This window comes from Hoplias malabaricus, chromosome 6, assembly GCF_029633855.1.
Source record: "Hoplias malabaricus isolate fHopMal1 chromosome 6, fHopMal1.hap1, whole genome shotgun sequence".
Taxonomy (NCBI): domain Eukaryota; kingdom Metazoa; phylum Chordata; class Actinopteri; order Characiformes; family Erythrinidae; genus Hoplias; species Hoplias malabaricus.
The window spans coordinates 28046545-28074335 of NC_089805.1; the positions used below are offsets into that span (position 1 = coordinate 28046545).

Sequence of the window (27791 nt, forward strand, 5' to 3'; positions counted from 1 at the left end):
TGAAACAAAAGAGAAACGCTTCCGTTCAGCCCGCGTGAAGTGGCAGGATATCAAAGTTGCCAGCACTCTGTAGCCGAAACTTGGTTTGAGATGGTAATTTCACCTTGAAATGAGTCAGAAAAAGACCTGGGATGCAAGACCAGGTACAGGCCTGATGAGCAAGAGTCATTAATTTGCCAGCACCAGATGGCTGAGTTTGAACGCCAGAAAGATCCACTGAAATATTGGGCACATGCGAGTGCTTTGAAAAAGCTGAACTGCTGCCTACATTCTGTAGACTAACCTTAGATCACTATGAGCAATGCTCTCATCATCTCACAACTATCTAGCCCAGATCCTAAAGCTTGTTCCCTTTGATTTTATAGCAGCGTTAAGTCTGCTTCACTACTTTACCTCAAGGTTGCCTCTGTCCATGTTTCAGTGAGTGCCTCAAAGAGCGAGACTCTATCCTGTGGGTTTATACCCTCAAAGCACACAATTTCTGCCAGTAATGACCCTTGCAGCTCATTGATTCTGTGCTTATGTCAGAATGAGGGATCAGGTACATTGAGAACGTGCAGAGCCCATGAATTCCTCCATGCTGGATGCCTCTCAGTCAAGTTGTGCACCCAGCAAGCCTGTAGCAAAGATACTTTAATGGAGCTCAATACACATCAGTAGGCCAGTAATTGAAACGCTGTCAATACATTGCACATGAGAAATTTGTCAGGGCAGTGGCCTAATTGTCGATAGTGGTTTAACAAGACCCCTCGTTTAGTTCTCTTTTGTTGTTTTCCACAGGGCCATAACCCTGGAGAACCAGCTGGTGGTGCTGGCCACAGCTGCCGCAGATGCTGGGAGGTACTACGTCCAGGCCGTCAATGAGAAGAACGGTGAAAACAAGACAAGCCCATCCATTTACCTGAATGTGGCAGGTAAGTGGAGAGTGTACTGTATCATTGCTATTCCCCTGGCAGCTTGCAGCATGTGGCCAGTTAGGCGGTACAGACAATGCAATCGACTAGGAGAAGAAATAATGGCCTGCGGTACGTCTTCGAACTCTCTTATTATTACCTTGGTGCTACCTTCTGCTTCTTCATTTCTAACTGCGCAGGCTGCAGGCCCTGCGCTTAGGGAAGCCACTCATGGGTGAAAGACTGCAGCAGCAGAGGCCTGCAGATGTGAGGCATAGCTCTTCGGCTGTAGTTGAAATGGCAAAATTCAGATGACCGAGATCATAAATTAGATTCAAGGCACTTTCATATCATCGCTGTCCAAAGAAAAACCTTGGATTTCCAAAATAGCAAATTTGCTAGCAGAAGGACAAAACCTTATTGATTTGGTTAACTCAGTGGAAGGTAAAAATGGTTTGCAAGCAGTTTTGTAACATGTCTGTTGGTCCATTCCTCATGACAGTGTCACACAATGTGAACGACAGCTGCTGTGTTTGAATAATGTGGAAATCTAAAAATCATCAAAAATAGAGACAGGTGTGTTTCATTGGATAGCAATGATATGTAGTACTAAATTTGCAAATAATCTTGTACCACTACAAAATAAATGTACATTAGGCCTCATTCACCACTGAAATCGGAACACTGTATAATCACTGCTGACCAGATATTTGGTTGGTGGATCCCTGGGTTGGCACTGGTATGTGAGTAGATATTTATGTGTGTACTGGGGTGTAACGATACACATATTGAATCTGTTGAATTAGGTAGTCAAATCTTTGACTTCCAATCATCTGAGCATGAGCAATTGCTAGCAGAAGCCCCAACTCTCCTTGGACCCAAATACATTTTTTTCATACTCGTTAAATGTTTTACATTCCTGTTGTATGCTTGCTGGCCAAGCCAGGTCCCCTGTTAGTGCATTTTGCTGGTTTACAGCTGGACATTGTATTTTTCTTGGTTGGTGGACTATTCTCAACACAACATCGTCACTGAGCTGTTAAAAAACATGCAATTCTACAATCATAGTGCTCGCATTAATGACAGATTGACAGATAGGGCGTTTTTAAAAACACAAATGGGAACTATCAATGCAGGAAGACTGAACCTGAGCAGAGAATCAGAACTGGATAATGTCACCATGGCTTTATTCTCAGTGGGCCACATGCAGAGTCAAAGAGGGCGGACATCCAGAAAATGACAGAGTGTAGCGGTACTGTTTGTTCCAATGACACACTTGGATCTGCTCACTGACACTTTTATCCTTGTTTTGGCTTTGGCAGGTGTTGGTGTGCGTCTGGGCCTGTTTAGAGGATGCTAATGTGCATGCCCTCATACACTAGAGCCCATCTCTCTCTCTCTCTCTCTCTCTCTCTCTCTCTCTCTCTTCTCTCTCTCTCTCTCTGTCTGTTTCTTTTTCTCATGTATGCATCTGTTGCAAGCTGGCAGGCCCTGGGCAAGATGTGTGCCCTGTGAAGAATCTGCATGTTTTCTCAGCAAAGTGTCAGATGGACCCATTTACACCTGGTCACTTCATGTGACTAGTATCTGGATTTTATCCTCATAAGATTTTAGCCACATGCATTAACACTTGGTCTTATTTATTTATTTATTTATTGTGAATCAGACCTTCATGATTTCATTTTGGACTAAAGATTTAATGAGCTCAAGGCAAAGAATAATTAACAGGGAGAGACCAGCATAGACGTGCTTCCAGCTTTTCATGGAGGGTGTTTAATTCAAAGGGTATTTTAATATATCCAGATGATGGAATCATATTTAGTGGCTCTTAAGTATGAACCTTTAAAGTTGAGCCAGGCCACTGATTCCATTTTCCTTTCTGCCTTCATATGATTTCACACTATCACATCAAAAAAGGAGTGTTGAGTAGCAGAATAGAGTGAAAATATGGTGTAGTCATGTTTATCTTAATTAGCTTTGCCTGTGTGTGCAGAAGACATTTTTCTCCCTGTGTATTTATGTGTATATTTCTGCGTTCCTGAGGAAAGAGTGCAGTGCTGTGCAAATGTCAGATACTATTCTTTGTTTATTCTTAGTTCTAATCAAAACAGTTGTTAAGTTCAATAATATATTTTTTTCAGGACAAGGAATATTATTCATTTTTCATTCATTATCTGTAACCGCTTATCCAATTCAGGGTCGCGGTGGGTCCAGAGCCTACCTGGAATCACTGGGCGCAAGGCTGGAATACACCCTGGAGGGGGCGCCAGTCCTTCACAGGGCAACACAGACACACACACATACACACATTCACACCTACGGACACTTTTGAGTCGCCAATCCACTTACCAACGTGTGTTTTTGGACTGTGGGAGGACACCGGAGCACCCGGAGGAGACCCACGCGGACACGGGGAGAACACACCAACTCCTCACAGACAGTCACCCGGAGCGAGAATCAAACCCACAACCTCCAGGCCCCTGGAGCTGTGTGACTGCGCCACCATGCCACCCACAAGGAATATTAGTTAATCCATTTTTATAATGAAGGAGAAAGGCAAAGTAAAGTAAGTAAAAGCAGATCAGTTACAAAACTAAAATTTGGACAAGTATGAACAGATAAAGAGGTATTGGACCTCCTAAGAAATATGAAAATATAAGGAACAGGCCACTATAACTCTCATTACCATGTAAATAGCACTTAAAGCTTTCATTTTTGAGGAAGAGAAAAAAATCAGATGCTTATGCTTTGAATTAACAAAGACTTTACATCAAAAGTTTCTGTTGCCTGGCACTACGGAGGAAATAAACACATGCCTACTGTGGCATGGTGAGCAAGTGGATATGTAGCTTTTCTGATGTCTAAGGAGCTTTTCACCAATGCACCTGAAGTTATCTTACATGTCTACAGTGGTCTTAATGGCAGAGTTTTAAAGAGTGGTGTGCTCCAGGTGTAACTACCTATAGGAAAAATGAGAGATGGTGTTGTGGACTGAGTTATAAGAACATTTGATTCAATCAAGTAGCCTCCTTAATTTTTTATAGAGGCCACTTCTGTGCGAAGTGATTTAACAATGTGTCAACAAATTCTTATAATTGATGTTGTTGATTATTTTTACTAATCATTGCAGCCCTAAACCCAGCTGTCAGTTAATTGTTTCTAAGGAATAGAGTTTCAAGTCAAGTAAAGAACTAGCTGTAGTTCTCAAAACAGTAGGCTGGGCACATAAATGCAGACCTCTCTCTCCCCCTCTCTCTGTTTGTGTGTGTGTGTGTGTGTGTGTGATAGCTGGAGGTGACAGTGTTTTTGTACAGTTGAAATGAACCAGACTTAATTAATTCCCCCACTGTGGATATTCCCCTGATGCCTGAGGAGCAATTACACACAGCATAGCAGTGGAGGACACTCAGCAGGTGTGTGTGTGAGTTTTGTGTGTATGCGAAGTGTGTGTTTGTGTGCTGTGGCATTACCACACAGCTCCTTCCCCACACTCATTTCCAGCACGTAAACACCAACTAAAGCAGCTTGAGAACTAAAGCGCGCATATCCGGTTTGGAACATCCCTCATGAAATCCCCGTTAGTCACACTGTAAGACACTGGCACATGAAAGGCGCCACTGTGGCTAATGTTCAGAAAGTTTTGTTTAAATGTCAGTTTTGCCCTTGTGACACGACGGGCATTTAAGAAAAAAAAAAAAAAATCACTCACCATTCACCTCAGAGCTTACGCTCCAGAGTTATAATAAAAATAATTCTGTGGGAGAAAATGTTTCTCTTTGATGAATCTTGACCTTGCCTGATCATGCCCTGACTGTTTGTCCTGTAGGCTCTATTTGGACTGTTTATTAAAGTAGACCCTAGCACAGCAGGCGTTATTGTCGTTCTGCCTCAGATCTTCAGGGGGAACAAAACCAATTAGTTAAAAGCTCGCTGTGCTTCTTACTGAGTCACATTATGTGCAGAAACACATGAAATCTAGGGCTTTTAGTAACAGGATGTGCTTATAAGTGGCTCTTTTGTTTCCAGCGGTTTTACCTCCTTTCACCATTTCTTGAGGGTGATCGTCCATGCGATTGTGAGTGAATTATTGTCCGCCAGAGGAGAAGCTTTTGTCATGGGTGACATGGATCTCATTTGGAGCTGTCTGCCACAGGCCTCGTGCTGTTCCACCTCCATTATCACGCCCCTCTGGGCTGAAAAAAAGGTCAGTCCAGGTAAAGAGCACCGCCGCTTGATTTGGGCGGCTTAATTGACGGCATTCAGAAGCACGCCGTTTTGCCGTCGCAGGACGTTGACTCTGTTTTCCATCAGGCTCAGCTCTTGCTCGGAAAAATGAAGAAACATGCCGTGATTGTCATGCCCTCTTTCTTATTTTTTTATTTTAGAATTTATTAGAGCACATTGTGGAGTAAATGTGTGGACGTGGCGCTCCTGATTCGCACCATTTGTCTGATCGCAGCCTGTCTGTTGCACTCGCTGGCATTTTCTGCGGGTTTTAGCATTCAGCAGTGCTTGATTTATTTGAAAGGAAATAGGCTTCGACTAACCAGCTCAGTCATTATTTGCCGTTACTAATGATCTCATTTGGAGGCAACCGTGTGCTTGGTTCTGTTTCATTTCTCCCGGCTGAAATAATCTTCCACCATTTTAAAACAGAGCTGGCACTTGTGCTGGGATGCTCCCGTTGTTTGCTAACCCAGTGGAGTTGAATGACATTGAGCCTCAGTCATAGAAGCCTTTCAAAATCACATATAGATTTCCCAGCCAGCTAGACATGGTGGGAGAAGAAGAGGTCTGATTTACAGAGATAAACAGTTCAGTATTTTTATTTATTAGACACAATCAGAACGTGGCTCAGGGAACCATATTTGATTAAATCACATAATTTGTAGAGATTTTCGTTTTGAGTAAGCCAGAGCCGCTGTTTGGTCCCCGTGCACCTTTTATTGGTTTTTGATTTTTAAAAAGTGGGATTTGATTTTTAAAACTGCTGGAGGAGATACAATGTCTGTGTGCTCTTTACACAATACATCAAGCCTCACCACAGGAAGCATAATCAGGCCTGGATCTCTCTCCTGAATCGACAAATCGGTCACCAGCAGAATCGGTCGATAGAGTTTGCTCGCTTGTCTGATTAGAAATTACATGTGAGATTTAAATCACAGGAACAAAGACACATTGTTTAGACTGGATGTGTGCCCATGAAATATTCATAGCCCGGTTCTTCCAGATGTCGTGCCAACCCCCCCCCCCCCCCCCCTCAAACCGCCTCGATCCCATAACATTTTAATGTGATTTCTTTTGCTTTTCAAATGACCCTCGGCGTAAAAAGAAAAACAGCTCTAACAGGACTGGCATGTGTGTGGTTGTATTGATTTAAACTAATAGATCACCTGTGGGCCTGAAGGAGGCCCTCGTTTACTGTGTTTTCCCTTAATACCAGCTCGATAGAGAAATATACTTTTGCTTTTTTTTCCACTCTCATTTTCGATCCCCTCCCCAACAAACCCTTGGCTTTGCAACCAGGACATATTTTTGTCAAGCCCACCCACTGATACATGATAAAATGTTCCACCTGCAGCTATTGTATGTCTGTGGAGCTCCAGCACAGCTTTCATGCAGTGTGTGTTCTGGTGTGATAGTGAGACTAGTTTAGACTCCTGCAGGATGCAGGATAGAAGAATCTTCTTCTGCAGTCCTGTGGAGGAGCTGTGGCGGATGGTGGTGGACACTGGACTAAGGGAAGGGCTCCAGGAGTGTGCACAGACACTGAAACCAGAACATACTGATTTGATCCCCTTCATCAGTTGTTAAGGCTGTATTAAGTCTGTTCATGCTGCTGTCATAGAGGTGACAGGAACAGATTTTATCCACAGCTGTGAGGGATGTTTTCAAGCATGACTTTATGACTTTAAATCTGATAAAGAATGACTTTATCAATTTTAAATGTGCAGTCAGTCCTCTGTATCCACGAGTTCTGCAGCCACTGATTCAACCAACCACAGATAGAACATATTTTAAAAATATGCTGTGTCCTCCCGCCATTTCATAGACCCTCAGTCTCTCTCCTGCACTCGTTGTTCGAGCATGGTTCAACTCACTTCTCGTTGTTTATTCATCCTTTTTTTATTTAGGCATTTATAGTATCTTAACTTTATAGCATGTTGGTTTTGGATTAGTAATCGAGAGATGATTAAAACTATCTGGGAGGATGTGCATACAAGGGTATACATTATAAGGGACTTAACAACATATTCAAAGCCAAGAGAGAGGTGTAGACCTACTTCACACATATGAGTGGCCATTTAAGGAAAAATACCATAACATATTTTATTCTATTGTCCAGAGTGTTTTGAATTTGTAAAGTGTGTTGCTGTATGGAAATACAAATTTCATCTGAAATCTTGACATGTCAAGGTATAACATTAGAGTGGTAAGATAAGGATTCAGAAACAAAAAAAAAAAAATCAATTGGGACATCCCTAACTGATAAGTCTGGGGCTCCAGATGTGAACATCTGGACTCTCGCAGGAAGCTGAGAACCATACATGGAACATTCGGAGGACCACGCCATTAAGATTTAATGAAAACCTCCATAAATTTTTATTATGCTCTTCCTGCAGGCAGATTACATTCAAACAAAAGCTGCTTTCCTCCGCCGTAAGCTGACCCGTGGGACCCGAGATGATTAAAGCTTCGACTCCTTGAGCATGGACTCCTGCCCAGATACCACCTTTCCTTTTTTCACTGTTTATTGCTGTCGTTGCCTGCGTTCCAGCAGAGTTTTTCCTCCTCGCTTTCGTTCCCCTGTTTGGTTTCCATTAGGAGGATGAAATTAGCTCTGGAGGCGTGGAGCGGAGTCTCCAGCCCTGACAGGCCGCACCTTGTTTAATTGCCTATATCTTAAACAAATAGGTCCCCTGGGAGATGTGTGTTTAGCTTGTAATATTGCAGATTTGATAACTTGTCACCTGTAATTTGAGCAGAGATTGATAGGACGCGACGGGCGGCTGATTCGCAGGGCTGCGGCAGCCAGGCTGCTGCAGGCTCCCTGCTTTTCTTCTCATTAGTGTGTGGGAGACTCTCTGGGCCTCCGTCTTCATGGAGCACTTGACAGACAAATAATAAGCTGTCCATCAGCTCTCAAGATAGTAGATGTTTATAGGTCGAGCGGTTCTCTCGACTTACTTTCGCAGGCGATAGCGCTCTCAATTACAGTCGCCTAATCACAGCAGCCTTACCTTGAATGCTAGCTCCACTTTGCAGCTCTTATCGATTTCTACAGCATTGCCGTTACTTTAATGGTGTGCATGAGGTAATGCAGGAGACTGATGCATCAGCAGAATGCATGCAGAAATGGCTGAGGGTCAATACCAGTGGTTCCCAACTCCTGCTCCTGGAAAACCCCCTGCTATGCACATTTTACTATGGTCCTTGTTCTAAGATACCTACTTCAGTGGACTAGGAGCTGGTTAATGAGATGAATTTCTGGCTCAGGTGTGTAACATAAAAATAAGCAAGGCAGGGGTGCTCCAGAACCAAGGCTGTAAACCACTGATCGCCCAGGAACCCAGATCTTGATTTCTCACATATATATATATATATATATATATATATATATATATATATATATATATATATATATATATATATATATATATATATATATATATATATATATAAAGTGCTTTTCAAGAACTTAAAGATGCTTACAGCTATTCAACATACAAGAAGGCAGTAAAGACAGGCAAGGGCATGATACGACTTGGCAGAGGGCTGGATTAAGATTGGTAACAGTTATAATAGAAAAGAGATAGGTTTTAAGTTTAGATTTAAAAGTGGAGACAGAGTTAGTTAGTTAGAGTTAGTTGGATATGTGAGGGAAGAGAGTTTCAGAATCGGGGAGCCAGCCTAAAGAAAACACAATCACCATACCCATGTAGGTTGGAAGGTGGAACAGTGAGTAAACCCGCAAAGGAAGACCTGAGAGTACAAGTTGGTTTGTAGGGAATAAGTAGGTCAGACAGGTAGGAAGGTGCAAGGTCATGTAGAGCTTTGTATGTGAGGAGAACAATTTTGAATTGTATGCAAAGCAGTTGGCCCATTCTAAGTAGCACTTGACCACATGCCATTTGCATATTAAATTTTCTATATTTCACTACTAATTTATTTATAAAACATAAAGTTGAGAAATTCTGTGTGGACTTTAAATGTTCCGTTAACAGAGTGCATCTGTGCTCATAAGTAAGATAAGAAATGTCTTGTGGAATTCCTTATTACTTCTTTCTGACAAACCAGAAAAATCCACACAGGCTCAAGCCTCTTAAAGTAGAATGTTAATCATATCAATATAATTTAAACAAAATGAGAATAGATAATACGTGATTACAAGACTTGCATAATTACATATTTTATCCAAAATTACACAGCAAACTAAACTATAGAGAGATCTTAATACTGTTTTCTAGCTAAGGCGGCCTCCCACAGTCCAAAAAAACACACGTTGGTAGGTGGATTGATGACTCAAAAGTGTCCGTGTGAGTGAATGTGTGTCTGTGTTGCCCTGTGAAGGACTGGCGCCCCCTCCAGGGTGTATTCCTGCCTTGTGCCCAGTGGTTCCAGGTAGGCTCTGGACCCACCGTGACCCTGAACTGGATAAGCGCTTACAGATAATGAATGAATGAATGAATGTTTTCTAGCTGTTTACTTCAAGATCATATGCTGAGCTTATATTGATATGGTCTTCATTTAAAAACTTAACGGTTCATGCTGTACCTGGAATTGTCACCTTGTACAGCCTCCAAGTTTACACTATATCAAACAAGTTACAGTCCAGCTGACCTACTTAATTACTTGCTTTCTCCTTAATTCATTAAGTGCCTGAAACTTCTTATCACTTTCTGTGCTACTGTAGTTCACTATAACGACTGTGTAATGTGAAGGAGCTCTGAAGTAAAATGCTACCAGCCAGCAGCGGTCATTTAGACATGCATGACTTCAGTGCAATTACATTTCCGAATGAGGCCATAAACTCAAGAGCAGACAAACGCAGCAGAGTAGCCAGGGCTGCCTTGGTGCTCTTGACCCAAGACCAGAGGGCCTTCATTTAAATATGACTCGCAGTCCCGTTGGGGTCCGTTGGCTTGTCCATGGAATAATAAGCTTTTCCTACTTCAATGACACCGCATGGTTTTTCAGGCCATATAAACAAGGGTAAACATGATTAAATGTGCAGTAATGTGGCCCACACACCTGCAGCAGCAGCATCATTATTTCTGTATGAAGATTGTGAATATATGCTATCAATTACCAAGCTGATTGTGTGCAAGACAGTCACAGGAAATAAAGGGTATTTTCAACATGCAAATAAGGCAAGTGCAAATTTGTCTAAATATGATTAAATCCCAGTCAACCTTTCAGGCTTTAGAATCCCTGAGCTGCGGTTCGTGTCCCTATCAGCAGTGCCTCAATACCATGGTCAAGGTAAACAGAGCTGGTGGGAAGCGCTCAAGTTTCTCTGAGTCACTCGTTCAGCTTGTCAATCACATTTGCTGGAGTAACGCTGTCGGAGGAACTAGGTCATGGTGGTACAGTGGTTGAGACTGTTTATAGAAAAGCTGGCATTTCTGTTTCGATGTTACCACTACAAAGGCTGCATGGAAATCAGCGTATTCATGGCGGGCCTATGCATCTGAAGAAAAGAAAAAACATCCAAATACATGGGCGCAAGATAAAAATAAACAGTCATCTTTTTTGCATGATTTTTACTGAGAGATGGGGTCTCTCACAGCTTTCATTGTATCGAAGCAGATGCTCAGAAAGTCAAAACCTTTACCGTCCTCAACAGCATGTGTTTCATAGCTAGCAAATGTCTGAAACTAAAATGTCTACAAATGCAAAAAAAGTTAGAAAATGAAGAGGATGTTAATTGATGCGATGTTACAAGCAGGCCATGTTCCCATGGTGAATTTTATGATGATGTGCAGGTACGGCCCTGGAAGCACTGCTGGAGTTTTGCATTTCTAGGGAGTGCAATGACACATTTACTTAGCAATAACAATTTTATTCCTCCCTCTTTATGGAAAAGTATTAAAACAAGAAAGACTTTATAGTATGGACAGGTGAGTGCTGATGAATCCAGCTTATGTTAGCATTGTAATTGTTTTGTGAATACAAGGTGTGGTGCTAAGACATTGGTGTAGGTAAGCATTAGAGGTCCCTTCTTCAAATCCGATTTGCAGTTGCACAGAATAAGCGGCTCTTATCTGTAATTATAATGAGCTGTGTCATTAGTGTCAGGGTAACGGAGCAGAGCTGGTACATAGAGTCAAATCAACAATGGTTTGCCTTCTTATGTTTGCCAATTTCTTTCAACACATTTGTATTCTGAAATAATTGTGCAGACCCCATGGCTCAGAGCTGTTGTTTTTTCTTTATTCTGAATTTCACACTGTCATTATTAATGGTTGGTGGTGCAAAGCATCCTCATATACATGGGAACACGTGCATACACACACACACGCACACACACCTCACATGTTATCTCTGCATTTGAATGCTCTGGTGATCCAGTCCACTCCTCCTGTCATTGGCGGACCCACTTTGTATTCTGAGCGTGACACCTGCCGTTCCCTCATGTTATCCGCCTGTAATCTGAATTACCTTGCCAGTGAATTGCTGAAAGCCATTTTGCAACGTTATCTGAACAATGGCTGTTAATGTGATGACTATAACAGAGCACTTACTGTAATATTATTGGTATTTGCCTTTGAATCCTGTCCCAAGGCCAGCGGTACAATAGCGGTCCGTTGCCGCGGTCCCTAGCCACTGATGAGTTTAGGAATGGATTTGTGGGATGAGTTGGCACTTCAAGACAGCTCGAATATGCTAATAGCCAGTGGAGGTGGGCTATTTCATGTCCATTTGTTAATGGCGCTACATTTAGGGTGGTGTAATATTAGCACAGGACATGACTCCCCTGCCTCATCAGCACCATTTGTGGAAATAGGGTGTAGTCTGTTAATGCCATTGAAACGAGGGCTTCCAGCAACATGTCGAAAAGACATTCCTGAGCCATATGGCTGGTGACGACCATCCTGCCATGGTGGCTGGAAAGAATGTGGAAGATCAGGAAAAGAACCAAGGGAAAAGAAAAAGAAAGCAAAGAGCTTGTAGCCACTGTCCTCAATGCAGCCTCCTCTTCATTCAATTCTGCCTTCATCAGAGATGCCACACAGCCAGTTTAGTTCTAAAAGCCATCTTTAATGGATAGTTTTGAACGTACGGGAGCATTCTTGACAAACAGCGGGCTGTGCTTTTTAATTTCCCCACAGGGAACTGGGGAAGACTTTGAAGAGGAAAGCTGAGGCATTTTTATCCCTGACTCTCATTTTCCTGTGTGGTCTTAAAAATTTCCAAGACTCATTCAACCCACACACCCCCCCTCCCCCCACCACAGAGCCAACCAGGCGCACGCCACTGTGTATTTTACCTCCGGCTGCTACCCGTCGGGACAGGGGCCGTGTAGTCAGCATTTAGGCAGGAAGTCCAGCGAGACCCTGCAAGTGTGCACTTGTACAGAGAGAGAGTGAGAGGAAGAGGGAGGGGGGATCAAAGGATAGATGAGAAAAAAATAAAGTTGTAGAGAGAGGTGAGCAAAATATAAAAAGGGAGGAAAAGAGAGACACAAAGGATAAATGAAGGAAAAAGCAAAACAGTGACAGAGGGAGATGAGAGAGATTCAAAGAGAGGGCAAAGAAAAAGCGCGCGAGAGAGAGAGAGGGAGAGAGAGAGACAGAAAAAAGGAATGGAAAGAGACTCGGGATGTGTGAAAGAAAAAGAGGATTAGTAAGAGTAGGGGAAGTGCGAGAGCTGTAGAAAGAGGGAAAGTGACAGAGTGAGAGACAAAGGTGAGTGGTGAGTGAATCAGAGAAACACTGACAGAGCAAGAGTTGAGAGATGTATAAAGGGAGGAAAGTAAAGAAAGAGAGGGAAAGTGAGAGACTGACTTTTCCTTTACTCAAGAGTGCTGTACTCAATTACAAATCCTTGCAGCTCTCTGGGGAGTAGCCCTGTGGCCGCTGGATCGTTAACCTTTTGCAGAGTCAGAGGACATGTCTCCCCCTACGCCGCCTCCTCTGCAGCCCAAGAGGTCTCGTCCCAGCAGCAGCTTCAACACACAAACACAGTCCAACTGAAATCCAAATCCCATACAAGCTCCTAACTACTACTGTCTGACTTTCATTACCACAGGCTCAGGCAAATGAAGGGCTAGAGGTTTAAAGCTAGACAATAAAGGTCTACTGGTGTGTGTGTGTGTGTACCTGGGCCTTTGTCTTTTGTTTTTAACACTTTGGGAGGAGCAAGTACTAACAGTCATAGGACTGAATGTTAGTTTTGTAGAAGTGAGGATATTTTGCTTCATCTGGCAAGAAAAGTGGTTTTTACCTCATATGTACCCACAAATTGGTTTAATTAGGTTGAGGTTAGGTTTAGTTTCATATGAAGGGTAGCATTACATGATGAGAGTCATACAGATGTTAAAAAAAGTCATCATTACAGTAGCAGTGTGTGTCTGTGAATGTGTGTTATGTGTAAGAAAAATAGAAAACCTCAGAAAACCAGGTCTAACTTGCACAATACAATAAATTATATCTTGCCTGTGAATTCATGGAACCCATTTTCCAATATGTTGTTAAATGAATAGTTGCTTGTTAATGTGATGGCTTCAATGTGATGACTTGCTTGCAGTATGCGTGACCAATGAAATCCTCCCCTGCTTCAATTTAGTTTTTTACAAAAGGTAAATTGGCAAAAAAAATTGGTTTTAGGAAATGAGAAAGTCTTTGAAGTTTGAAATTTGCACTGGCGAATCTGGGCCAGCTGGAGAGGTTGACAACAGTTAGCACATTAGCTATTGAAATATTTTTTTTAATGTATTTTTTTTAAATCTCATAGTCTGTAACTGCTTTATGCTCTGCAGGGTCACAGGGGGTTAGGAGCCAACCCACATTTTTTAACCACTGCATGATACCTACTGTACTTGGCTTGGCTCAGCTCTGCCAATGTCTATGTTGGTCCCTTGTGTGGATTTCCTTTACAATGGCTCCGCCCCCAAAATGTAGCTGGTGACATTGAAAAACATGGTCTCTAATGGGAACTGTGGGCAGCGGTAAAGTTAAATGTTGTTTACTCATGTAGTTGCGTGATGTTTTTTGATATAATAAATAAAATATTAACAAAATAAAATAAATAAATAAAAACATTTTATGCATTGGGTGGCACGGTGGCGCAGCAGGTAGTGTCACAGTCACACAGCTCCAGGGACCTGGAGGTTGTGGGTTTCAGTCCCGCTCCGGGTGACTGTCTGTGATGAGTTTAGTGTGTTCTCCCCTTGTCCATGTGGGTTTCCTATGTGTTTCCTCCCACAGTCTAAAAACACAGGTTATTAGGTGGATTGGCGACTCAAAAATGTCCGTAGGTGTGAGTGTGTGAGTGAATGGGTGAGTGTGTGTGTCACCCTGTGAAGGACTGGCGCCCCCTCCAGGGTCTGATCCCGCCTTGCGCCCAGTGATTCCAGGTATGCTCCAGACCCACCGCGACCCTGAACTGGATAAGCGGTTACAGCTAATGAATGAATGACTGAATGATTTTACACACTGACATTGTGAGTCAGCGTGGAGAATCTATGAACGCGTAGTTTGCGCTGGATGTCTTCATTTCATCATGATTGTCTCTCAGCGCTGTCTAAGATTTACATGTCATGTTTGAACCACAAGGAAGAAGGAACTAAAACAAGTACCTTTTTCCAAAGGTAAAGGTAAAGGTAAAGGTACCAAAGTTGCCACATGGAAATGTCAAATAAAGCTAAGTACAGCAGAGCCAGGTCTGGTAGGTACCATACTCTACAAGAGTGGTCACCACCTGTGAATCAGGCACCAGTCCATCACAGGTCACAGACTCAGCCAGTCACACACATACTCACACATATGGACAATTTCAAACAGTCAGTACACTTTCCAGCAGTTTTTGGGCTGTTGGAGGAAACCTGACCACCTGGAAACCCACACAGACACAGGGAGAGCTTGTACACACAACCAAGTGTGAAGAACGGTATGAATTAAAGACTGTTAAAGACTAGTAAATTATATTAAAACATGAACTGATGACATGGTCTCTCGCAAACACAGCATCTCCAAAGAGAAGGAGACAAACACAGACATGAGTAATATATCCCTGATCCATTCAAGCAGTGTTCATACCGACATGAACAATATACATTATTAAAGATCTACTAAGAAAGAGGTTCTTCATGGAAGTTCTTCTTAACAGCCGGAGTGAATTCCAAAATGGCCGTTCAGACTGGGTCACTTTGCCACAGATTAGGTATGGATTGGATTTCTAATCTGATCTAAAATAGACAGATTCAGTTTGATTTTTGCTGTTCACACCACCACACAAACAACACATCTGTGTCACATATGAAGAAACAGATCAGATTTGGGCCACTTTTTACCTGCTGTGTGAACGTAACCTAATTATAAGTAAAAGGAAAAAATTGTATAATATATGTATTGCTTTATTGCCTAAAAAAGGACAATATTGAAACTTCATGGACCAATTTTGCTATTTTTCTCAGATACGAATATTTTATCCCTGTTTACTGCTGCTGTACATCTGTAGCCTGCCATGTGGTTTAGCTAAGTTTGTTTTTTTCATTGTTGTTTAAAATGATTTTAAATTAGGCATTGATAATATAGTTTCAGTAAATTCACAGCATATTTTTAGAAGACACAGGTTCCCTCAGTTATCCACTTTGTTTTCTGCTGATACCATTAAAAGAAACAGCTGTGGTGCATTTCCTTTTCATCTTTTTCTTTTAGTTCATAAGCACTTCATTAGCTAATTGTTGAGACTAACCAAAGCTGAGTGCAGTATACATTCTGAATTACTCGGTTGTGCTCCTCCAGCATTAATGAGCTTTTTCATTTTGGTTGCTGTAACTCTCCATAAAGTTGTTAAGGCCCTTTTGTAACCAAGATGGTGAATAAGACGTGAAGCAGGGAACAAGTAAATATGCATACCCAAATCTATTACAGGGGGGAGCAAATATATATTTTGCCTTCCCAAATTTTTAAGTAAACAGAAAAAAAATATATATTGAAACAATGATGTGAGCATGACTGTGTATTTTTTCACCCTCTCTCAAATCAGAGCACCCTCTTGAGAAGTAGATCAGTAAAAATGCCCCTCTCTTTGCAGCAACCTTTAATCAGGAACATGGCACAGAGCAATGTCACACAACAGTCAATTTATGCTTTAGCTGAAGGGGTTACAAACAAAACATTTTTTCATTGTGCTTCATTCTGAATGGAAACTGGATGTTTCCTACGTTGTGATTTCACGGCCGTCTTTTCAGTTGGTAAACAGTTGGAGGTAAACTGTAAAAATAAAAAAATCTTAGATGTTAAGACGTTTTTGCATTAGGTTTACTGCTTCAAAACATAGGCATCAATGAAATAAAAAAAAAACTGTGCAATTATAAAATAAATAAAGAGTGCCATTGTGCCATTTTCAATATATTGCATATGCACCCACTTCCCTTCCACCCATAGACACGCAACCATATTGTCTGACATTAAAAAAAGTGTTTTGTGTGTGTATGTGTGTGTGTAAGACTTGGGGCAGTTTTTAAGTGCTTACTGTGTCAGAGCCTTTCCTTCAGGCATCTAATTAACAGAGGTTTTTGGTATTGCTGAATGCATCAACCTTGCGCCTCTGGACCTTTTTGTATGACTTCTTTTCATTGTAGTTTATTCAAGCTACTGAAAATGCTGGAGCTTTCAAAAGGAGAGTGCAGACCTTTCATGCTTTTCCTGTATTGTACTGTATTTTAGAGCACTGATACATCAGCACTTCCTCTAACACGGTACCATTTTTCCGTTGGACAGCTGTAGAAGATTCTACAGGTAAAAAGCTAGAGGACTGGGGCCAAGAGAGCCCCATACTGCATTAATCCCCCTCAACCACAGCAGCCTCCCACCAATATCTGTGTGGTTTAATTTCCAGCGCTGGTCCACTCCTGCACGGGGCTTGTAATTTTGTGGGGAGATGGAACTCTGTAATGATGTCCCTGGTGAGGACTGCGTGGGAGGAAAAACTCTGACACTGGAGATTGCTGTAGAAAGGGTGTAACATTTAAGCCTGTAAGATTGCCTGCAGTGGCTCAGCTGAGGCGGCGCTGGCCTCCTTGGCCACCTTGGGCCTCCTCTGGCTGTGGGGCAGGAGGGGATTGGGATGCCGCTCGTCCCAAACACCACTGGCTTTGAAATCATAAGAGAGAGCTTCACCACTTCATTTGATGTGCGGGTTTAAGAGGGCAGAGGCGACCTTATCTGTTATGCTACACTCCGTTCCAGAGACACATAATATGCTTGAAGTGTCTGAAAAGTGGTTCAAGGATCCAAAAGGAATAGATTTGGTTCTGATGAATGATTTCAATGCCTTCTTTTGTTGCAAAGCAAATCGTGAATAGGCACACCTCCTGGTTTGGCAGGAGTTCTAAATATGGGCTTGTGTAAGTCTTTAAAAGCAATTTCAGACCATTTACGATGATTACAATGCAGCACAGGTCACTCTTTGAGCTAGAAGAGTGTTTCTCCTACAAGGGGAATAGAACCAACTGTCAGTTATCAGAGCCCTGCATCAGATCAAACGGATAAAGACAAATGAATGAAGTACAAACACTTCTTCACCCAGACTTATGGAGAGAGAGATAGAGTAATAGATGCTAATGAGATGGGGGTGAAAAAAGTTTTGGAGGCTACAGCTGTGCATGCTGTCATTTTGTCTGAACTCAGAGAGAAAACTCTTTTCCAGTGCCCACTTGCAGGACAAGCGTTGGGTGGGCTTTATCCGGAACAGTTTCAGACTGCTTTGCCAATGTGAACCCTTTACTCGCTTGTTCAAAAAAAAAAAAGAGAGAGAGAGAGGGAGAGAGAGAGAAAAGAAAAGAAAGTGTGTGCAGTAATTAATTTGTGGGAACAGCAGTTGGTGTCCTCATTATTTCTCCAGTGTTGTGACTCTAATTTGGAATTACAGATCCCCTCTTTGGATAAATGGATGAACTCTATCTTAATTTGACAGGGCCAGGTGCCAATTCCAAATATTTAAAGTCCAAAAGGAGCGTGCCTTCACTATAATTATCTACTCATCAGAGTGGAAGCTGTACTGCTCATTTCTCCAACAGGCCAAGGGGATTTGCTCTAGAACTGCTGATCCTCACCCTGCGCAGCCTGCTCAGGCTGTGTTTCTTCTCACCACATCCACATAATTTAATCATTAAATTGAAGAAGAGTCTATTCACCTGGTATTATTAATATATACAGTGATGGGGTTGAATTATTTTCCTCTCCAGTTAGACACATATTTACACCAGGTGACTTGCCTTTCTCTCCAGCTGAGTGCATTAATGAAGTGAATTATGGCAGAATGTGTTGACAGCCCCAGCGACTTAGGTGTATAGCTTTTCTATCAGCAGAAGTGAAACCATGCCACAGTGGCAGTCCTTTACCTCCAGGTGAACAGGCACATCTTGTGAATGCCATTTGAAGTGATTGACAAAGAGTATTAAGAAGTTTAGCTGTAGGTCATCACTGGACTTGTTTTTTTTCTCTGAAATTTCTTTGGCTCTCCCCATTTCTCCTTATGAACACAAAAATGAGGCTGGGCGTTGATGAACTGCAGGCCGTTTGCAGGAGGGGGGCGCGATCAATAGTGGTGACCAGGCGATGGTTAGGGCCAGGAGAATGGAAACGGAGCAGCCAGGCAGAGAAACGCTGCTGATGGCGTGCATCATTGCAGCCAGCGCATGGCCTGCTGCATAACAAAAGAGTGCAGGTGTCAATCGATGTGCAGGAACGTCGAGGAGAGAATGCCAAACAGCTGGGGACCTGTTAGCCGAGCCCCAACTGCTCCAACTTGGAGAAAAGCAGATATCAGTGTTTTCTTACGGGAGCTATTTACTGATTCTGATTCTAATTAAAAATAATTGTATAATTAATGTAGAAGTAATTCATAAAGCAACTCCACCTGAGTGCGAGACCATAATTAATGCAGAAGTAATTCATAAAGCAACTCCACCTGAGTAGGAGACCACCCTGGAGGGGGCGCCAGTCCATCACACACTCACATATCCACTAACACCTATGGACAATTTAGCTTGTCCAATCAACCTACCAAAAACACACGTTGGTAGGTGGATTGGCGACTCAAAAGTGTCCGTAGGTGTGAATGAATGTGTGTGTGTGTGTCTGTGTTGCCCTGTGAAGGACTGGCGCCCCCTCCAGGGTGTGTTCCCGCCTTGCGCCCCAATGATTCCAGGCAGGCTCTGGACCCACCGCGACCCTGAACTGGATAAGCGGTTACAGATAATGAATGAATGAATGAATCCACCTACCAATGTTTGTTTTTGGAATGTGGGAGAGAACACAACAAACTCCACACAGACATTGACCCGAGGGGGTTCTGGAACCCACAACCACACAACCCTGTAGCTGCTGCCCCTTTAAAAACACATATGTGGGATCGGTTGAAGCAGGTTTTCTCTGCTCGGTTTGGTTAGCTATGAGAAAAACAGGGTGAAAACGTAAAAAGGGACCTTAAAGGGTTAAACAGCTTTCTGTGCACCGTCCATTTACTCTCCAGCTAACTCAGTGACTGCACTTTACAAAAGCAGGAAACAAAACACCAGTGCTTTTTGCACCTGAATGTGTGTGTGTCTATTCTTGGAGAGTGAAAAGAGAGAAAGTGGTGAAGAAGTGACAGAGTCGGAGTAAGAATATCTCTATGATTAATTTAATCAGAAGATTGTGCGCAGCAGTCTGGAACTGCTCTGTGTTGTATATTTATATTGAGTGGCAAGAAGCAACCTTTTGATTGACAGTCCCTTTGATAGCCCAACCAGTAGAGTGTTCTTTCAAGTCTTGCTTGATCCTAGAGAAGGAAGCCTTTTTTTCACCTCATCTATACTTATTCCACTACAACTGTGTTTGGTATTTTGCAATGTCAGAAACACAGAATGACTTTTTTCTTTGAGATATTCCACATGCCTCATTAGATTGAGTGCACTCTATTGCATTTCCCCTCTGCATTTTTTAGAGAATCTTCAGACAAGTCTTGTGAAAGACAAAGTCTTAAAGTGTTAGAGGATTTTATGCAGTCATCCAAACCCAGCATCAAATGGTCTTGCTGGTGGTTAGATAAAGAGTGAGGCAAAGGTTTTAGAAGGTCTTAGTCACTGAATCACTGGAAGCGCGGCATTCTGCTCAGCCCTGCTTTGAAGCTTTGCCTCTCGTTTAGCTGGAACAATGTAACTTGCACGGCTGAAAGTGAATTTCAAAGCAAGCTGATGCATTGTTCGGCCTGATTATTCCGCACCCTGCACAGGCAGCCTGAGTGCATTTTCTGAAAGTTGATAACAAAGCAGATGACCCCACCCCTTTTGGCATGTGTGACACTGAGACTACCAGCAATAGCCTGGTGCAATTGAAGACTGATGTTGTGCAGGAAGCTTTTTGGAGTTTGCACTGTGTTGGGTGGGAAGGGGCAGGGAAGGACACAGAGGATAGCTGCAGGTGGAACACAGATCACTGTTCTTTAATCCTGCCGAGCTGAAGCCATGTTGACGTGCAGCACAGAAAGGATTGAGTCAGTCTGCTGTCGGCCCTCCTGTCTGTGCCTCCCCCAGAGACCAAGAGGGAAAGGATGAGAATCCCCGACAGCGCCATCCCAACCAATTGTAGTATGGAGGTGGACAAACAGACAATGAATATGGATTAGGCCCTACTGCCCCCCTCCACCCCTAACAGACAAACAAAGTAGTCCGAAGCATAGACCCTGTTCACATGCATTTATGTGGCGTGCCTTTAAACAGGAGCTGAGAGCCTACCTCTGCCCCTGGGGGGCATGCAGACAAGTGAAAGGCCACTGGGCCCACTGGAGCGCCTCTGCCAGTCCCCTTCACCTGGCAAAACAAGTGACAAAACACAGACAGAACAAGCCTGCAGGGACACGGCCCCCTGTACACTGGTGACAGCCTCAGTGCCGCATTGCCCGTCTCTATTTACTTAGCCAACACATGCCAGGCTTGAGCTCTGCACAGTGGGAAGGCACAGTTCACATTCAAGAATCTCACCAGCTGTCACCAGACTGCCATCAATGTCATTGGGGATGTAAATAGTATTATAAAAGTGCTGTATCAGGTCACTGGTATCAGGCCTCACTGGGGCAAAGCAGCTGCGAAGCAAAGATTACTCGCTACCTTCTACTTGTAAAAACTGTGAATAAAGGTTTTAGGTTCCGCATTTCTGATGTGTTATCACAAATACCTTTTCATATTAAATTAGAATGGTCACTTTCATGTGTGTGTTTCTAGATTGTCTACATATTCAATATAATATATTATGGCCTTACACCGTATTAAGAATTCATATTGTAATTCCACCTTCTGATACATTACCTCCCAGTTTCTTTTGATACAACGTACTGATACCTAATGCTCTCAAAAATGGCATACTTTATTGTTTCCTCTAAAACCTGCTATTTATACCATACCACTTTATTATTTTTATTTTTGCTAAAGCAGGTTTTATTTGTGTCACAAATGAAACCCACAGCTTGAATTATTGATGTTTACTTCTTGAAATGTGGAGAAATCACAAAGTGTTCTTTCAAGTAAACACAGCAGCATGCTTGTTCATTCTACAGACCTTCTGGTGAAAGATGACCAGCAGTCCTCCAGCTCCCAGTTGTCACTTGCTTAGTGGCTGGGTAGCTAAAGCCACACTACAAATCATAGGTCTTAGCAGAGAACTGACTGGCTCTGTTTTCATGGCATCAAGCTGGATCACCGGCAACCCTCCCCAGCCAATCCCACACAATGCTAGCTTCTGTCCCAATCTCTGAGAAATACAGGCAAATATTTTTCTTCCAGGCATTATCTGCAAACATAGACATGCCTCTTGCCCAATCATTTTTTTCAACTCTGCTTTGCGTGCTTCAAGACACAGGGCTCATCTGGTCACTTTTGTGTGACAGTGGAACCTCTACATGTGCCTTCCCTGATCCCTGAAGTACTGAATATGTGATAGGATTAGAACCTATCTTTGTTGTGTTTTGGCTTGTTTTTCTTTCTGTTTATTTGGTCTTTTTTTTTTTAAGGAGTCTGGCAGCTGTTCTGTTGCTTGTTTCTTTTTTTCCATTTAAAAGTGTTATCGGATCACCTTTTCACGCTCCACATGAATTCATTAGGCACTGTCTAAATTAAGGGCCCGACAGATTTAGGGGGGCAAAAAAACAAGGACGGCTTCGCAATTTAAAGCCCTTCTGTTTCAATTTACTGCCTCCCAAATTCCAGGCAGACTTCAGTGGGTGTTGAGCCAGCATGTGCCACTGCAAGCCAACCCAGCTTTAATTAGCAACAGATCCAAATCTGATAGGTTATTTCTTTCCAGATGCCATCCTTACATGAAAGAGAACAACACAGGTTGCCACTGGGCTGCATAATACCAAGTGATGTTCCTATAGACCTGATATATATACTGTGTGGTTGTGATTTATACAGCCATGTGTGTTTATCTGCATGCCTATTGCCTATCATGACATTTCATGAACATTTATTGATTTAAACCACACTGACACTGTTGGCTGGTATTTGTCTCTTTTTGCCTCTGCTGCCGGACAGTAAGCAAGAAGAATCGAGGATCTCATGGTAAGATATTTATAAAAACCATACTTGAAATCTAGAAAAATACATTTCACTTTCTCAGTGTACACTCTAAAATAACTGTGAGAGATGTCAGCTTGGGATTCAGTGTTGATGGTTTCACCGAAGTTGAGTTCAAACTTGAATAAAAAAACAAGACTAGTTTTGCTTCCTGCGTGGATACATCAACCACTGCCTTGTGCTTGTTTTTGTTTTTTTGTTTTTTTGGGTTTTTTTTTTTTTTGTTGATGTTGTTTTTTAAATTCGTAAGCTTTTTATATGCTTGAATAATGAATGTGTGACTAATCTGGCTCTATTGGCAGCGGGAGCACTCCACACAGAGAAATTGTCTCCATATTGATTGTTCGTTAGAGACTGACTGAGGGATTAGGGTAGATAGCCTTGCATATTTTTTCTCTTTCCACGCCCAGGGTAAAGCACTGTTCCCATGTGGACCAGCACAGAACCTTCCAAAAGGTGATAAGGACAGTCCCAGAGAGATCAAGTCATTACTAACAGTGCAGAAGGCTGACCCACTGTGGAACCTGTGCCAAGTATGCAGCTGAGGGTTTCGGCAGACTACGAACACACTTAATTCAATTATTCCAGAATGAGGCTCGGCCAAGAACCCAGACGAGCTCGAAGCGCGATAACCTAACTTAATATTCATAAACTGATACAATTTACAAAGATAAATGGTGAAAAAGAGTAGCCTTTGAGGGATGATGTAGTCCCCTTAGATATTGGTGTTTTCAGGAGTGCACTAAAGGATGCTGTGTCTGATGCCTCCTGACACTGGCAGAGATCACAGGGTATGTGAGATAGTGCTGTTGAACAGATCCCCGGTGGCTTCTGCTGCCTTCTGAAGGCATAGGCAATAAAAACAGAGTTGCTGAGGTGAGGCGGGAAACTCCAAGCTGCCACTTACATGAGAAAAACTTTCCCTACCCACCAAACCACCCCCCAGTAATGCTCTTCTCACCTAACACACATCATAGTAGGGTACAGCACTCCCTCTCAGTTCTCTAAGAGCACATGCGTGACTTCTAATAATATTTCATGTAGTGCGAAAAGCTGCTCTATCCGCACACTGAGAGAAGTTTTATATTTTAGACACAAAACCTGGGTGTATGTGCCATCCTAGTCCACAGGAGACGTAAACATAAAAAGAGCTACATCTGAAAAATTAAATAAATAAAAGTACAAATAAATAAATAAAAACAAATATTTTATTTTTTTTCCCAGTGGCTTAGATTGAGCTCATAATAGCTTCTGCGCTGTGAAATGTTCTTTAATCCTGGCCATTAATCCTGTGTTTTAAGTGAAAGTAGAGGAAGGCGAAAGCTAATAACAGCTTGGAACTTGAAGGAATGCCACGGCTCCCTTACAGAATGGTAATAGCAAGGTTTTTCAGCACTGAGCTGATTTTAGGTTTGCCAGTTCTCTGTACCTTGGGCCTGCTCTTGATGCGAAATAGACTTTTTTTCTGGGTAGAGAAAATGTTGTTTATAATGGATGTAGACCATTTAACATTAATATAAATATCATATGTCTCTATGAAATGAAGACACTAGGCCATGTAGTCCATGCTTTATGTTCCATTTTACACATAACTCCTAGTTAACTGGAGGATTTTTATTGGGACTGTTTACATAATGCATGACACTTGTAATAATTACACTTTTAAGGTTATTTGTTACTTTTTGTTTTGTTCAATAAAAAGTTGCAGTTTTGTAAGAATTGCAATGTTTAAACTAAATTACAGTTGAGTCTGCAAACAGATGATATGTATGTGTGGGTTGGAATGGGGGGCTCAAAATATTCTTATCTCCAAAAGAGGGCTAGGTCACTGTAGAAAAAGTTTGGGAAACACTGTGTTAAACAGATAACAACCACAGAATAGCAATAGACTGCTCTGATTGAAGGGAATTACAAAGGGCAAATTATGGCCACCCGCTCGGGGTGACTGTCTGTGAGGAGTTGGTGTGTTCTCCCCGTGTCCGCGTGGGTTTCCTCCGGGTGCTCCGGTTTCCTCCCACAGTCCAAAAACACACGTTGGTAGGTGGACTGGCAACTCAAAAAGTGTCCGTAGGTGTGAGTGTGTGTGTGAATGTGTATCTGTGTGTCTGTGTTACCCTGTGAAGGACTGGCGCCCCCTCCAGAGTGTATTCCTGCCTTGCGCCCAATAATTCCAGGTAGGCTCTGGACCCACCCCTGAACTGGATAAGCGGTTACAGATAATGAATGAACGAATGAATGAAAATGATGGCTAGTTATACTCTTGTTTTAACTGCAGATCTACTTCAAAATGTTCAAGATGGGAGCTTACCTGCTGAGTGACGGCCTATTTATGCGTGTTTCAATTTCACTTGTTTACAGTTTATAGAGGCAATGTCAAATTTTTATCCCACTAATCCTTTTTAAATAAAATAAGCAATGAATAATCACAATGTGTTTTAGGAGACAAAAACATATTTTTAATGTAGCTGTGCCAATTATTATTATTATTATTATTATTATTATTATTATTTTTATTATCATCGTTATTTTCCTACAATAAAGAAAGTTCGGTCTATATTCAGACACCTCACAGAATCAAAAGGCTTGAGTTCAAGTCGAAATTTGAATCATTGCTGTTCCAGTTAAAGTCAAGACAAGTCATTTTTTAATATCATCAAGCCATGTCTCAAGGCAATAAATCCATGACTCATGCCCAACTCGAGTCCAAGTCATGTGATTCAAATCATCACCTCTGCACACCAGGATTTAGTATACTTTTTTGTACTCTGTGGTTCTGAAAGTGCAATTATTTCCCTGGTGATATATTTTAACAAGTTTATAAACTTCCCTTATGCTTAATCTCCATATAAACAATTTGATTAAATGTAACTCTTTAACAGGAGCATATGAGCTTATGGAATGCCAAGCTTAGGATAGAGGGGTACAAAGTAGCTGTAAAGCCACATCCTCTAGAGTGATCTCTGGAGCTCTGTAGATCTTCATCGCTACGGACTGAATATGAATGGCTTATGTGATCCACAATTTTTCATCCAGCATCACCACCTGACCTAATAAAATCTCTTGTGGCTGAATGCCATGCTGACACACAATAACAGAAATGTTCCAACACCATGCCTAAAGCTTTCTCAGAAGAGCAGAAGCAGTAAAGCTGACCAGACTATAATTAATGCTTGTTTAAAAATGAAGGTGTCCATAAAGTTGTTAATGCACTATACCTGTTTTTTCTGTCTTGCACTAGATTCTTAAAACCTTTTTTATGAACTTGCTAATAAAGGTTGAAGTAACTAGGCGTATTCTAGCACTCATTTGTTAAATGTCTCAGCAATAAAATTAATGTATTCAGAAGGTTCTTATTCTCTTATAAAAGCTATCAGACTGTATTTTTAATATAGTTGCAGTTTAAAAGGTTTCAGCCTTGTCCCTCCTTCTTTACCTGTCAACAACTTTTAACTGTGATTGGATTCACCATAACATGGCCTCTCCTACCCTGTGGCTTAAAGTGGACATGAATAGTTCCTAACAGGACCAACAGCTATTTCTCTAACATAAAGCACTGTATTTTTTATGAAGCAAAGTATAAAAAATTTTTTTTTTCTTTTTTTTGTAAGGGATGGAATGGCCAAGTCCTTCAAAGACACAGGATCCAGGTGTTAATGCACTAAAAATCCATTTTAGCCTGGTGGAAAAAAGGCAGAAAGTTTGGGGAAAAAAACAGTGAAAGAATTTGAGCTCAGTTACCTCCATCACACATTTAGTCAAAGTCAACATCAAAGGCTAGATTTCTGCATTCAACCCTGTAACAGAAGCCCTCATTTCCATATGATTTCAATATTTTAGCTATTCTCTAATTTCCCAGCTGCAAGAATCAAGCTGATTTAATAGTCACTCTTTAATTTTTCACAATTAGAATACAGATAGGCTTGGCTCATTTTAAAAATGTAAAAAGCACATTTTCATGGAAGAGTGATTCAGTACAAAAGTCAAATCAGGGAGGGAGAGGTAGCACAGCCCTTTGAACCATGGTGTAGGACCGGTGCCAGAGGATCAATTATTCAAAGCATTCTCATCCGAGCAGGGCTGATATGAAACGCTCAAAAACAAAGGATCATGCCGGTCGGCCTGGGCCTGATTGGGAGACGTTTAGTCAGTGGCCGAGTGGCCACTTGGAGGCTTGGCTCTGGAGACCCTCTCCTGTCCTCTCCATTTCTTCTCTCCTCCAGTGTGGAGCTGTTTTATCAGGTTGTGTGCGGAAAAAAAAAACATATATCTGCAATTGTCAAACATATATATCTTTAATATTGTGGATTTGACACATTAAGGCATAAAGAAGGGAAATTGCTTATAGTCTTGTTTTTATCAGACTATGGCAATACATTGGCAAAATTACAAACAAAATGTATATTTATGTAAATATATGTATTTCTTGGCTCCTCCTGCAGCTGTACTAAATATACAGCTTATTTTCATAGATAACATGGTGTTGTACAGGGCTTTGATTCCCAGCAAATCATTCTGAAATCACTTGACATCTCAGTACCTAATTTTTAAGGATTTTTTATAATGTTTTAAAGCTTTCAAATGTTTGTCAGTGTATATGGTGGAGGATTTATTTCATTTTTAATGCACCTTTTGCAGGTCACTGGTCAGTGCAGCCATTTTGTCTTGTAGCTCCAGCTAACTATCCACAGCATAATACAGATAGTGTTATTTTCACTGATAGACTCCATTTGGGGTGAGGGGGGGAAATGTATATATGTTTACAAGTATAAAGTTTTACTTACATAGTTTCACTATGGCTTTACATTATTTAGTTGGTGTAATCACAGATTTTGGAATCGAAACACCGTTGTGGGTGCCTCAAATTACTCTTCTCTTCTTATCTTTCTCACCACACTCTCATTCTCTCCCTATCATCCCCACCACTAGATTCGGATGCTCCAGCGGATCCAGTGGCTCCAGTGATTGTGATCCCTCCCAGAAATACCACAGTGGTGGCTGGGGTGAGCGAGGCCACGCTGGAGTGTGTGGCTAATGCACGGTGAGTAGAACATTAAGGGAATATTGCTGGCCTCCACACTGCACCAGTCCATTTGCTTTAGATGAGCTTCACATGC

At 41.9% G+C, this 27791-nt stretch overlaps 1 protein-coding gene across 1 annotated transcript in view; it reads left to right on the forward strand.

Annotated features, from left to right (window-relative positions):
- sdk1a (sidekick cell adhesion molecule 1a) overlaps window positions 1-27791 on the forward strand; it is a 269185-nt gene that overhangs the window by 144991 nt on the left and 96403 nt on the right. Inside the window, exons 6-7 of the mRNA XM_066674238.1 lie at window positions 781-914; window positions 27604-27715. Coding sequence (XP_066530335.1) covers window positions 781-914; window positions 27604-27715 — 246 coding nt within the window. The remainder of the gene's footprint in view (window positions 1-780; window positions 915-27603; window positions 27716-27791) is intronic.